Source organism: Geotrypetes seraphini, chromosome 3, assembly GCF_902459505.1.
Source record: "Geotrypetes seraphini chromosome 3, aGeoSer1.1, whole genome shotgun sequence".
NCBI classification, from domain to species: domain Eukaryota; kingdom Metazoa; phylum Chordata; class Amphibia; order Gymnophiona; family Dermophiidae; genus Geotrypetes; species Geotrypetes seraphini.
In genome coordinates, this window is record NC_047086.1 from 192629681 (window position 1) to 192643052 (window position 13372).

Sequence of the window (13372 nt, forward strand, 5' to 3'; positions counted from 1 at the left end):
TCCCATAAAGCACAGTTACTTACCGTAACAGGTGTTATCCAGGGACAGCAGGCAGATATTCTTTACGCATGGGTGATGTCACCGACGGAGCCCTCGGTACGGACCTTTTTAACTAGAAAGTTCTAGTTGGCCGCACCGCGCGTGCGCGAGTGCCTTCCCGCCCGACGGAGGAGTGCGTGGTCCCCAGTTAGGATAAGCCAGCTAAGAAGCCAACCCGGGGAGGAGGGTGGGACGTAAGAATATCTGCCTGCTGTCCCTGGATAACACCTGTTACGGTAAGTAACTGTGCTTTATCCCAGGACAAGCAGGCAGCATATTCTTTACGCATGGGTGACCTCCAAGCTAACAGATGGGGAGGAGGGATGGTTGGCCATTAGGAAAATAAATTTTGTAACACAGATTGGCCGAAGTGTCCATCCCGTCTGGAGAAGGCATCCAGACAGTAGTGAGTAGTGAACGTGTGAACTCAGGACCAAGTGGCCGCCTTGCAGATTTCCTCGATGGGCGTGGAACGGAGGAAAGCCACAGAAGCAGCCATAGCTCTGACCCTGTGGGCCGTGACAGCACCTTCCAGTGAGAGACCGGCCCGAGCATAACAAAACGCAATACAGGCAGCAAGCCAATTGGAAAGCGTCCGTTTGGAGACAGGACGACCTAGACGGTTAGGGTCGAAGGACAAAAAGAGCTGAGGGGATGAGCGGTGAGCCCTGGTACGGTCAAGGTAGTATGCAAGGGCACGCTTACAATCCAGCGTGTGCAAGGCCTGTTCCCCAGGATGCGAATGGGGTTTAGGGAAAAAGACGGGCAACACAATGGATTGGTTGAGGTGAAAAGCCGAGACCACCTTGGGAAGGAATTTAGGATGGGTACGCAGAACCACCTTGTCATGGTGAAAAACAGTGAATGGTGGATCGGCGACCAGTGCATGCAGCTCACTAACCCTCCTGGCAGAGGTGATGGCAATGAGGAAAAGCACCTTCCATGTAAGAAATTTGAGCGAAGTTGTGGCAAGAGGCTCAAACGGAGGTTTCATGAGCGATGACAAAACCACATTCAGGTCCCAGACGACAGGAGGAGGCTTCAAAGGTGGTTTAACATTGAAGAGGCCTCTCATGAACCGGGAAACCAGTGGATGAGCCGTGAGAGGTTTTCCGAGGATAGGCTCATGGAAAGCCGTGATGGCACTGAGGTGGACTCTGATGGAGGTAGATTTGAGGCCTGCAGTGGACAGCGAGAGCAAATAGTCTAGTACAGTTTCCACCGCTAAAGAGGTGGGATCGTGATGACGCCGTAGACACCAAGAGGAGAACCTGGTCCACTTCTGATGGTAACATTGGAGGGTGGCCGGTTTCCTGGAGGCGTCCAAAATGAGACGGACTGGCTGAGACAGACTCTCTGGAGAGGTCAGCCCGAGAGAAACCAAGCTGTCAGGTGGAGCGAAGACAGATTGGGATGTAGTAGAGACTGCTGTTGCTGCGTAAGCAGAGTAGGAAACACAGGAAGAGGAATGGGCTCCCTGTAGCTGAGCTGGAGTAGGAGGGAGAACCAGTGTTGGCGAGGCCACCGAGGAGCGATGAGAATAATGGTGGCCTTGTTCCTGCGGAGTTTGGATAAGGTCCGCAACATCAGAGGAAGTGGAGGGAAGGCATACAGGAACCGATCTCTCCAGTCGAGCAGGAATGCATCTGGGGCCAGGCGATGAGGAGAGAAGAGTCTGGAGCAGAACTGGGGCAGCTGATGGTTGTGAGGCGCTGCAAAGAGGTCCACCTGCGGAGTGCCCCAGCGAGCAAAGATGGAGTGGAGTGTTGAAGGGTCCAGCGTCCACTCGTGAGGTTGAAGGATGCGGCTGAGATTGTCGGCCAGGGAGTTCTGTTCGCCCTGGATATAGATAGCCTTGAGGAAGAGATTGCGGGCCGTGGCCCAGGTCCAGATGCGTAGAGCTTCTAGACAAAGGGGGCGAGATCCGGTGCCGCCTTGCTTGTTTATGTAGTACATGGCGACTTGATTGTCTGTGCACAGGAGAAGAACCTGGGGACAGAGAAGATGCTGGAAGGCCTTGAGGGCGTAGAACATGGCTCTGAGTTCCAGGAAATTGATGTGATGTTGACGCTCCTGTGGGGTCCAGAGACCCTGGGTGCGTAGATCTCCTAGGTGAGCTCCCCATGCATAGGGGGAGGCATCCGTGGTGATGATCATGGAGTGAGGGGGTAGATGAAAAAGCAAACCCCTGGAAAGATTTGAGGAGTTCAACCACCATTGGAGAGATTGCTGAAGAGACGATGTCACAGAGATGGGATGAGAAAGAAGATCCGTAGTCTGTGACCATTGGTTGGCGAGAGTCCATTGAGGTGTTCTGAGGTGGGGACGTGCCAGAGGAAGGACATGTACTGTCGAGGCCATGTGACCCAGGAGGACCATCATCTGTCGGGCAGGAATGGAGTGATGCAGGAGCACCTGATGACAGAGGTGGAGCAGGGTCCGCTGACGATCGGAGGGGAGAAATGCCCTCATTAGTGTGGTGTCCAGAACTGCTCCAATGAATTGAAGTCGCTGGGTGGGAAGCAGATGCGACTTGGGGTAATTGATCTCGAATCCCAGGAGGTGGAGGAGAGAGATGGTGTGTTGAGTAGCTTGTAGCACAAGTTGAGACGTAGGACCAATCGTCCAAGTAGGGGAACACTTGGAGGTTGTGAGACCTGAGGAAGGCCGCTACCACAATAAGGCACTTGGTGAATACCCTGGGCAATGAAGCGAGGCCAAAGGGTAGCACTTTGTACTGATAGTGGCGGTGTTGCACCTGGAACCGCAGGTAGCGACGTGAATTCGGATTGATTGGGATGTGAGTGTAGGCCTCCTTGAGGTCCAGGGAACATAGCCAGTCGTTTTGAGAAAGAAGAGGGTAAAGCGTGGCAAGGGAGAGCATTCTGAATTTCTCCTTGACGAGATACTTGTTGAGGTCCCTGAGATCGAGAATGGGACGGAGGTCTCCCGTCTTCTTGGGAACCAGGAAGTAGCGGGAGTAGAATCCCAGACCCCGTTGTTCCGGAGGCACTTCTTCGATGGCATTGAGAAGAAGGAGGGATTGGACCTCCCTCAGGAGGAGGGGGGTTTGGGAGGAGTGAAAAGCAGACTCTACGGGAGGGTTGTCCGGTGGAAGAGTCTGGAAGTTGAGAGAGTAGCCGTGGCGGATGATGTTGAGGACCCACTGGTCCGATGTGATGACCTCCCAACGGCTGAAGAATATGAGGAGACGGCCTCCGATTGGTTGTGGAAGAGGCAATGAAGGTGGAAGACTGGCTATGCCCTGGAGAGAAGAGTCAAAAGGGCTGAGAAGGCTTTGCAGGTGGAAGAGGCTTGTTGGGTTGATTGGACTGAGAACGAGCCTGGGCATGGTGTTGGTGCTGCCGGGGCCGCCGAGGTTGTTGGGAAGGCGGATTGAGTGGCCTGGCTGAGAACCTGCACTGATAGGAGGATTGAGGCCTGTAAGGTCGGGCAGGCGGAGCCTTTTTCTTCGGTTTAATCAGGGTGTCCCACCTGGTTTCATGTGCAGAGAGTTTCTGGGTGGTGGAATCCAGGGACTCTCCAAAAAGTTCATCCCCAAGACAGGGGGCGTTGGCCAGACGATCTTGGTGGTTAATGTCCAAATCTGAGACTCTCAGCCAGGCCAGGCGGCGCATGGCGACAGCCATGGCAGAGGCACGGGAGGTCAGCTCGAAGGAATCGTAGATAGAGCGGACCATAAATTTTCTCAGCTGAAGGAGACCAGAGACATGTTGTTGAAAAAGTGGAATCTTCCTCTCCGGAAGATACTTTTGGAGGGCGGACAGCTGTTGAACCAAGTGTTTCATGTAAAATGAAAAATGGAAGGAATAATTGTTCGCCCTGTTGGCCAGCATGGCATTCTAATAGAGCCTCTTGCCAAACTTGTCCATGGTTTTGCCCTCTCTGCCAGGAGGGGTGGAGGCATAGACACTGGAGCCCTGAGTTTTCTTCAAGGTGGATTCAACTAGAAGAGACTCATGGGGCAATTGGGACTTATCGAACCCTGGAATTGGGATAACTCGATAGAGGTTATCCAACTTGCGGGGGGCCCCAGGTACTGTAAAGGGGTTCTCCCAATTTTTGTAAAAGGTCTCCCGTAGGATGTCGTGTACGGGCAATTTAAGAAACTCCTTAGGAGGTTGCTCAAAATCCAGAGCCTACAGAAAGGCTTGGGATTTTTTGGAGTCTGACTCCAGAGGGAGAGATAAAGCAGCTGACATCTCCCTGAGGAACTTTGAGAAGGAGGATTGCTCAGGTTTGGAGGTGGTATCGGGTGCTGAGGGATCCTCATCGGATGAGGAGAGATCCTCCTCGGTACCGGGGGAAGACTCTTCCCATAAGTCTGGGTCCCGGACCTCTGGGTGCGCATGCCGAGACACCGGGGTGGAAGGTTCGGTATGGTGGGTCTTGGATAAAGATTTCCCAGAGCGCACCGAAACGGTACCGGGAGAGGAGGACCGGCGTCGATCCCGGTCCCGGGAAGAATGGTGCCCCGTCCGGTCCCGAGGCGGATCCGTAGTGGTATGGGAGTGCACCACAGGATGGGCTAGAAGTTGCTCAGCCGAAAGAATCGGCATGGAGGTATTAATTGGTACCGATGGGGTGGATACCGGTGGCTCGGTACGGGGCTCGGGCCGGTCTGGTACCGAAAGGAGCGGTGCCAGGATAGTAGGTAACAGGTGCTGGAGTTGATGCTGCAGCTGTTCCTGTAGTTGAGATTGGAGGATGGCCGCAATGCGGTCATCCAGGGGTGGCACCGGAACCGCTTTCTTTTGTTTCGGTTCCTTAGGTGCCGCTCCACGCCCCGGCGATGAGGAGGCCGATGACGAGGCACTCACCGAAATCGGGGCGGAGCGTTTTCGGGGTCGGCGTGAAGCCGGCAAGGTCGGTGTCGCCACTGTGGCTGGTGGAAGCTCGAGGGAAGAGGGAGGCTTCTTAGCCGGCTTACCTGGCGCCAGCGGCGCCGATGTCGGGTCGGGCGGTGTCGAAGTGGCGGTGTCGATTTTGATGGTACCGCTGTCGATGCCGAGGAGTCCATCGTCGACCCGGTGCCGAACAAAAGGGTTTGTTGAATTTGACGATTCTTGAGTGTTCGCTTTTTAAGAGTGGCACAGCGGGTGCAGGAGTCCGCCCGATGCTCCGGACCCAAACACTGCAAACACCAATTGTGTGGGTCAGTGAGGGAGATCGGGCGTGCACACCGCTGGCACTTCTTAAAACCGGCTTGCGGGGGCATGAAGGGAAATACAGCCTCCGCAAAACCGAACCCCGAGGCCTGTATAATGGCAACAGGCCCCGCCGGGGCAAAGACGAAAAAAGGGTATGAAAATAAAGGGTTTTTTTTGTTTTTTTTTTGATAAATCAAAGAAAAAGTAACCCGAAGGTAAAATGAAAAGAAAATGGGAAAAAATTTCGCGAGCGGGAAGGCAAAAAAGTGAGTTCAACGGCCGTTGAAAAACACACGCGTCTTCTTCGCTCCGCGGAAATGAAGAAACTGGGGACCACGCACTCCTCCGTTGGGCGGGAAGGCACTCGCGCACGCGCGGTGCGGCCAACTAGAACTTTCTAGTTAAAAAGGTCCGTACCGAGGGCTCCGTCGGTGACGTCACCCATGTGTAAAGAATATGCTGCCTGCTTGTCCTGGGATAAACTCAGTTACAGGTTCTCGGGTGGGTATAATTCAGCTCAGGATTTGAACTTCTCTGGCTACTCAGGAGAGACAGTTTGAAGGAAAAGGCAGGTTGCTAGGAAACAGGCTGCCTAGGTATAGACATGCCCGGAAGTTGGAAAGCCCGAATATTTTCTCAGTAATTGCAAAAAGAGGTTTTCAGCCTTGAAGCAAGTTCTGAATCTAATAGAACAAGACTCCAGTAACCCCCAGATTTTCAATGTGCTTTGATGAATTTAAAAAGTCCTCTTCTAACCTGTTATTTGTTACAAAAAAGTAATTTTTATGTTCCTTATATTGCTCTTATCTTTTTAAAACAAGATATCGTAGTTTGTATTATCCATTGGCCTAATCAGAGCCCTGACACCTTAACTCATTAGCTTGTCTTCCAACTTACCCTAAGAGATCGTTCAAGGTATACTGTGGCCAGTGAGAGAGTTAGAAATAAGAGGCAAAAGAGATGTCAGAATATCAACCAAGGGAACTCTTTATTAAGTTAATAAAATAAAAGTCATAAAAATAGACGCAGTCTATAGTATAATGTCCATCTTGATATAAGTACTTAGACTCTAGGTCAATCTAGGCATGACCTAGACTCAGTTGTACTTATATCAAGATGGACATTATACTATAGACTGCGTCTATTTTTATGACGTTCGTTTTATTAATTTAATAAAGAGTTCCCTTGATTGATATTCTGACATCTCTTTTGCCTCTTGTTTCCGGTTTTCTGCAATATTGTTTAGGCAAAATTCTTCTTTCCTCCTCTTGATTGTATACAGTGAGAGAATTATACAGGGGGATTTTTAAAAAAAAAACCAGATTGAAAAAGAGGAAAATGATAAGAAAGTAGAGAGCAGAAGAGGAAGAAAGAGACTAAACAGTGAAAGTAGAGAAAGAAAGAGAAGAAGTGATGGGCAGAGGAAGACAAAAGAAAGAAACAAGAGCCAAGACAAAATAGGAAGAGAAAGAGAAAAGAATGGGCCCAATATTCAGACTACGGGATGAAGCTTGGCCTCCTCCTGCGGTCAGTGGCGAACCTGGAAATTCTGTGCCTGGACTATATCAGGCCAAACCAATATTCACTGGCTGGCTGGCTAAGTCATAGTATACAATGACAGAACTGCTTTTTAGGCAGGTCTATCTGGTCACTAGACTTAGTCAGTTAGCAAATGAATATGCGCTCACTGGTTATATCTCTTGACATAGCCGGTGATTGGGATATTCAGTGGAAGATTGCGACTTAGTGCTATTTAGCCTTGCTGGGAACCATTCCCGGCCAGCTAAATACTGCTGAATATCGGGTGGTATATTTCCAAGTCGGATGGAAATGATAAAAATTGTTTTTGTCAGGTCTTGAGAATTGTCTCTCTCGCTTCTCGCTGATCCAAGTACTCACCTTGCCATGAGTAACAACATTGACTGAGCCTTTCCAGATAATGTACCAAGATATGCCCTTGTCTCCCTGGCTGAACACTGCAAAGCAGGAGAGAAAAAGAACTGTGACCGAGGCTCAGACCTCAAGCTATGATTATTCAGATGCAAAATGGTCCTTTCTTGCTCTTTTCAGTATATGTAAAAAAAAGCTTGTGACTGGTTCAGTCCATCTGTCTTTCTATTCAAAGGCGCAGTAATTTTATGGCAATCTTCACTGATTGGGTCCAAATTTAGGTGGCAGAGGGGGAATTAGAACATTGGTCTGGGGGGGGGGGGGTTAGGCAAATTTTCATCCAATCACTATCTACATAGGCTTGAAAAATTTCTGGACAGTGGAGTTATACTCGTATATTTGGGCCTGAATTCTCTAAATGGTGCCAGTAGGCAACCAAACTAAGTAAAAAAAAGCACCATTGCAACAACATTTTTAACTGAGTTTCAAGGCACCTACTGGCACCTAAAAAAAATCGGTGCCGGAATCATGCCTCTGTAGGTCCTTTAGGCTACCTAATGCCACTGTGGGCGTAGCTAACACCGGAAGTGGCGTTAGGCATCCTAAAGCACCTAATATCATAGGTAGACGCCTATCTTTACCAAAGGCCCGATTCTGTACCCATCGCGTGACTGACACGTGATCAGCTGCCACTTTTAAGGTGGCCGCCGACAATTGTGCCAGTTGCAGAATCCGGGTCTTACAGATTGCTGGTAGACATATAACCCTGAAAATGGATCCATTTGAGTTTCTCACAAAGGTAATGTCTCCAAATAGGTTAGTTTTGCACCCTCCAGGACAAACCTCATGCCTAAGCCAGGTAACATGGAGTATGATCTCATTCTCTCAAATTTACTGCCAGTGCTCACCATAGTACTTGCATCATGCCAAAGAAAGTTTCCCTTTTGGAGTTAATAAGATGTAACATGTATAGACAGCCTATCCAGGTGAGCTTGTAAATTCTTTTTAATGAAGCTTGTGACTTCCAAAGTATTGGATAATATTTCTGTATGGTTATGCTGCATTTTCTTGGTCTCAGACTATTTTTTTTAGTACTTGACGATCTTTTCTTTCTTCACATAATTCACAGAGTAATCATTTGGGGCTGACACCTCTCTGATTGATACTGTGATGGTGTATTTCTCTTTTACCACTCATATGTCCAGTTTCAATGCATTCAGCTTTTTATCAGTTGGAATGGGGATGTCCCAGAAGATCATAACCTCTTTATAATTCTCTTAAGGTCATGATCCCAATGCTTTTCTGGTACAGTGATATAATGTTTACAAAGCTTCCAATAAATTAGACATGCCATCTTGTTGTGCCTTCTGTGCATGGCAATGTGTTTTATCCTAGCCTTCCAACTGCTCTATACAGTGGGCAGTTTGAGTACAAAAGTAGACGTTTCACTCCTAAACTCATGACTCCTCTCACCCCTTACCAAAAGCCCTATTCCCTCAAGGAAGCAGAAGTGAAATAGGGAAGGGTGGAAGAATTTGCACTTTGCCTGCAAGTTTGTCTCACAGACTTTTATAATGTTTCGTGAAATTTTGTAAACAAAAGCAATCATCTTCCTTAAGCCTTCAAGACAAGGAAGGTGCATCCTTTCCACAAAGAACTAAATCCCTGGATACTTACGCACAGTTCCTGCCTTAGCGTGGGATTCGAACACCAGCACAGAGGCGAGTTCCCGCTTCACCTGTGTGTGAAAGAGACATTCCATTAGCTGGTCCAGCATGGACCATGCACCACTCTGGCAGGTACTAGCCAGATGTGCCAGCTGTATTTTCAGCTGGACCTCATTTAACCTTTCACTGCAGAGCATCAATAAAACCTGCACTTGGTTTCTTGAAAACCCTCATGAATGCCATCGTGTCAAAGTAATATTCTTTCTGCATTGAAATAAAAGATATTTGTGCCTCTCAAATAATGCTATAGAACAGGAATATTACATTACATTACATTACATTAGGGATTTCTATTCCGCCATTACCTTGCGGTTCAAGGCGGATTACAAAAGGTTAATTTAAAAAATACAGAGTTACAATGATTAGCTAGAGAGGTAAGTTGTAGATTTTATAAACATTAATGGGTTGTTGAGGGTGAGGTGGTTTGTAAGAGAATTAATAGTTGGTCATAGTGGAGGTTCTTTTGTTGTTGTTAGTGCAGTAATGGGTAGATCAGATGTCGGTTTTAGAGTTACTAAGAGGTCGTGATGTTATTGCTGCTTCAGGAATTTCTTGAAAAGTGTGGTTTTTATTTCTTTTCTGAACGTCCTATAGTCTGGGGTGGTCATCAGAAGGTTGGAGATCTGGTTGTCCAGCCTTGCGGCTTGAGTGGCTAGGAGGCCGTCGTGTAGTTTTGTTCTTTTTACTTCCTTGATTGGGGGGGGTATGAATGGGGAGTGTAATCTAGGGTACCTAAGATCACTGACAAACTTAGGAGCCCTTTTACTGAGGCAACTAAGTGCCTCAGTAAGGCCCAGATTCTCAAAACTTTAACGCCATCGCTAAACTGTTTTCCGACGGTTTAGCCTGCACGCATTTTAGCGGCGGATTATCAAAACGGCTTATCTTTGTTTTTAGCAAGGTTTCTAGCAGTCTCCGACACTAACATGCAAATGGGCTCTTCAACATTAAAATGAGCACTCCGATGGATTCTTTAAAATTGCCGAGCCACTCTCCAAGAGCGACGTCGGCCTTTGGCTATAAAAATCAACAACTGGTCCAGGGGTGCCAGTACAGTGACAGCACTGTTTAAAACCCCATCACAGTGTCGGAGACTGCTAGAAAAGCCATTTTAAGAAGCGACCCTCCTATGGGAGGGGCCTTAAAAACAACCTTGGCCAAGCAGTGCCTCAGGCCTTTCCCCAGTGCATCCCTGGATGCACAGGGGAGGGGATGGCCCATTTTGGAAGAGGCAAGGTAGCTGGCAGGAGGGAGTAGGCATCCCTCCAGTCAGCCATCTAATTAAAGGTATGGGAGAAAGGGGTCGGAGATGGGGGGAGGGGGTATTGTGATGCAGCGGGAGAGAATGGGCATCTCTCCCACTGCTTGGGGGGGGGGGTTCGCTTGACAGCAGGAGAGGGTGGGCATCTAGGGACATCCGGATTTCCCCAGACTGCTTTTCAAAACCTGGCACTTTGTCTGGATTTTGAAAAGCTTCTAAATTCGCCGACCAGAGCAGGCTGTGTGTGTGTGTGTGTGTGTGTGTGTGTGTGTGTATGTGTGTGTGTGGGGGGGCAGGATTGGGATGGGGCTGGGGCATGACAGTGTGGACCTGGACGGGCCTGGGGCGGGTCTAGGGGTCCAGATATTCCAAACGCTGCAGGGGGGATATAAAATAATGTGTAGTTGTAATGCTATAATACAGAGCATGGAACCTTAAAGGACCATATCACCAATTTTAATTCACTGAGAAACAAAAGTGTCTCATTGTCTCTGACATTACAACCACACATTATTTTATAACCTCATCAGTTGTTTTGTCTCCTGAAGAAGGCAGTTTTTCTGCCGAAACCAGAATCCTTGTTGGGACTATATTTATATTAATATATTTACCTTGGTTGTGTTAAACCACCAACTTTGTCTTTTATCTTTGTGCTTTTCCCTACTTTGGGCAAAGTTTGTCTCCCTTCTTTCTGTGTTTAAAAAGATTGGGAACATTTTTTTCCCATAATCAGCATGAATGAAGGACAAATCTGTGTTAGAGAAAAAGTATATTTCCTCATTTCAATAATTATTTTTCTAATAGATGGAATAGGGGTAAAAGGGTTCCATATGACTACAAGGCTGAAGTCAGCCTATACATTTTTTAATAGTGAAATCAAATAAGATGGATCCTCATTTTGTAAGGAATTAATGTAAATCAAACAACACAGGAGAAGTATGTGAAAATCTCAAGGCACCAGTCAACAATCTAGCAGCTGCATTCTCGAAGAAAGCCAACAGGATGCTGGGCATCATCAAGAGGGGCATATCAACCAGGACGCGGGAAGTCATCATGCCGCTGTATCGAGCGATGGTGCGCCCACATCTGGAATACTGCGTTCAATATTGGTCGCCGCACCTCAAGAAGGACATGGCAGTTCTTGAGAGAGTCCAAAGGAGGGCAACGAAACTGGTAAGAGGGCTGGAAAACTGCCCATATGCTGAGAGGCTGGATAAACTGGGGCTCTTCTCTCTGGAAAAGAGGAGGCTCAGGGGGGATATGATAGGGAACTTCAAAATACTTAGGGGCATAGAGAGAGTGGACAGGGACAGGTTCTTCAGACTAAAAGGGACGACAGGTACGAGGGGGCACTCAGAGAAACTGAAGGGAGATAGGTTCAAATCAAATGCAAGGAAGTTTTTCTTCACCCAAAGGGTCGTGGACAAATGGAATGCGCTCCCGGAGGAAGTGATCCGGCAGAGTACAGTTCAGGGATTGGACAGATTCCTGAGGGAAAAGGGGATCGTGGGGTACTGAGGGAGGTGCTGGGGTGTTGCATAAGTATAGACAGCTCACCAGGTCGTGCAGGTGCAAGGCCGGAGGGTTAGGACATTGATGGGAAGATAGGACTTCGATGAGAAACCTAGGGGGCAAGGGGGCCCCTTCTGGTGATTAAGGCAGGTCATGACCTGTTGGGCTGCCGCAGGGGCGGACTGCTGGGCGGGATGGACCTCTGGTCTGACCCGGCAGAGGCACTGCTTATGTTCTTATGTTCTTATTCTGCACTAACTGTGATGTCTTATTGCAGCATTTGGGGTAGGCCTCAACATATCAAATTGCAATAATCAAGCATGATATTAATCAAACCCTGAAGCACAGATCTGAAATCATCTGCCGGCAACATGAGTTTAAGTCAAGCTAACAAACAGGAGCTTCAAAAAGACTGAACGAACAACGGAATTGATGTGTGATTCTAATGAGAGCCCTGAGCCAAGTTTTACTCCAAGACTCAAGGTTTGCAACGACATTTTAAACATGACAGATGTGAAACTTGAGAACTGATGGAAATCCATACCAGTGCAATGACTCACAAGCATGATCTCTGCCTTGTTTAAATTTACATGTCTATTTATTTCGTTTTCTCTCCCGTCTTCCCCCAAAGAGCTTAGAACGGGTTACAGGCTAACATACATAATATACAGTTAACAGGTTACAATGTACCATAGTTACAGTAGAAGTTTTTGTCTAGTATAAGTTTTTATCCTAACTCGACAGAGGGAGGAGCCTAAAGCCCTGATTGGCTCAGATGCCTAAGGCCCCTCTCTGTGCATCCCAGGATGCACCGGGAAGAGGAAGGCCCACCATTTTGAAGTGGCAGGCCTCCGAGCTGGAGAGACTGGGCATCCCTCCTATCACTTGTGGGGATGGCTGTCATCGTTGGGGGGGGGGGATTTGGAGACCTGTGGTCAGGAGGGGGGAGCCAGAACAACTTTTTTTTTTAATGGGTAACACACACATCTATGTTCATAAAGAAAAAAGAAAAAAAAAGGTTTTCTGCCCTGAACTGCTGAGTGGTAGGAGGCTACTCCACAGCTTCCCTTGCCTTTTAGCTGTTTGGGCTTCCACTGCCAGTTCTGCGCATGTGTGAGGGTTGCTCACACAGCAATCCATCGGACGGGAGAGATGGGTATTACGGTGAACCTCTGCGCAAATCATTTATATGGAACTTGTTTGTGCATCGCTCTTTTGGAATCAGCCAAAAATTAGTTTTCAGCAGACTCATGCGGAATTAACGACCCTATTTAGTGCATCTAGCTCTTAGAGAGGTGGGATTTTTAATGTGTGAGTTCATTCTTCTATCACAGTTGAACTGCTTGAAAATAATAGAGCACTGATGGGCCAATGCTCGAAACCTAATGCCTATGTCAAAGGCAATTAGCGCCAGCGTAAGTGTGCCACCCACTGCTTTAATGGATTTAAATGAGGTCATTAAATGTTCCATGGTATTCTCAAAAATCTGCTGAAAGGCATGCTCAAAAAAACTGCTAACAGACAGACCCAGTGATGATCCCTCACCCCAAGGCCTCGACATATCTTGAAGAAACTGGAGGCAGGCATGGAGGAGGAAGCACACATCTTTCCCTCCTTTCTCCAGGGTGTTGTCATCAAAATGGCACCCTGGCACTCCCAGTACAATGGGCCACCAGAAGAGTCTCTGGGCTTGCTTGGATTGGGAAGTCACCTCTAGGCCTTTATTAGGAGGTTGGTTTCGAGACTTGCCTTGGGGGCAGCCTGCCTCAGGG

The 13372-nt window shown here is 48.1% G+C and overlaps 1 protein-coding gene across 2 annotated transcripts in view; it reads right to left on the reverse strand.

The window, feature by feature from the left end:
- RAPGEF3 (Rap guanine nucleotide exchange factor 3) overlaps positions 1-13372 on the reverse strand; it is a 213606-nt gene that overhangs the window by 59854 nt on the left and 140380 nt on the right. For both annotated transcript variants that reach the window (XR_004538757.1, XM_033937142.1), the window contains 2 exons: positions 8778-8838; positions 7110-7186 (listed from right to left, as the gene is read on the reverse strand). Coding sequence is in view for 1 of the 2 variants with exons in the window: in XM_033937142.1 (XP_033793033.1) it covers positions 7110-7186; positions 8778-8838 (138 nt within the window). In the remaining variant the exon portion in view is untranslated. The remainder of the gene's footprint in view (positions 1-7109; positions 7187-8777; positions 8839-13372) is intronic.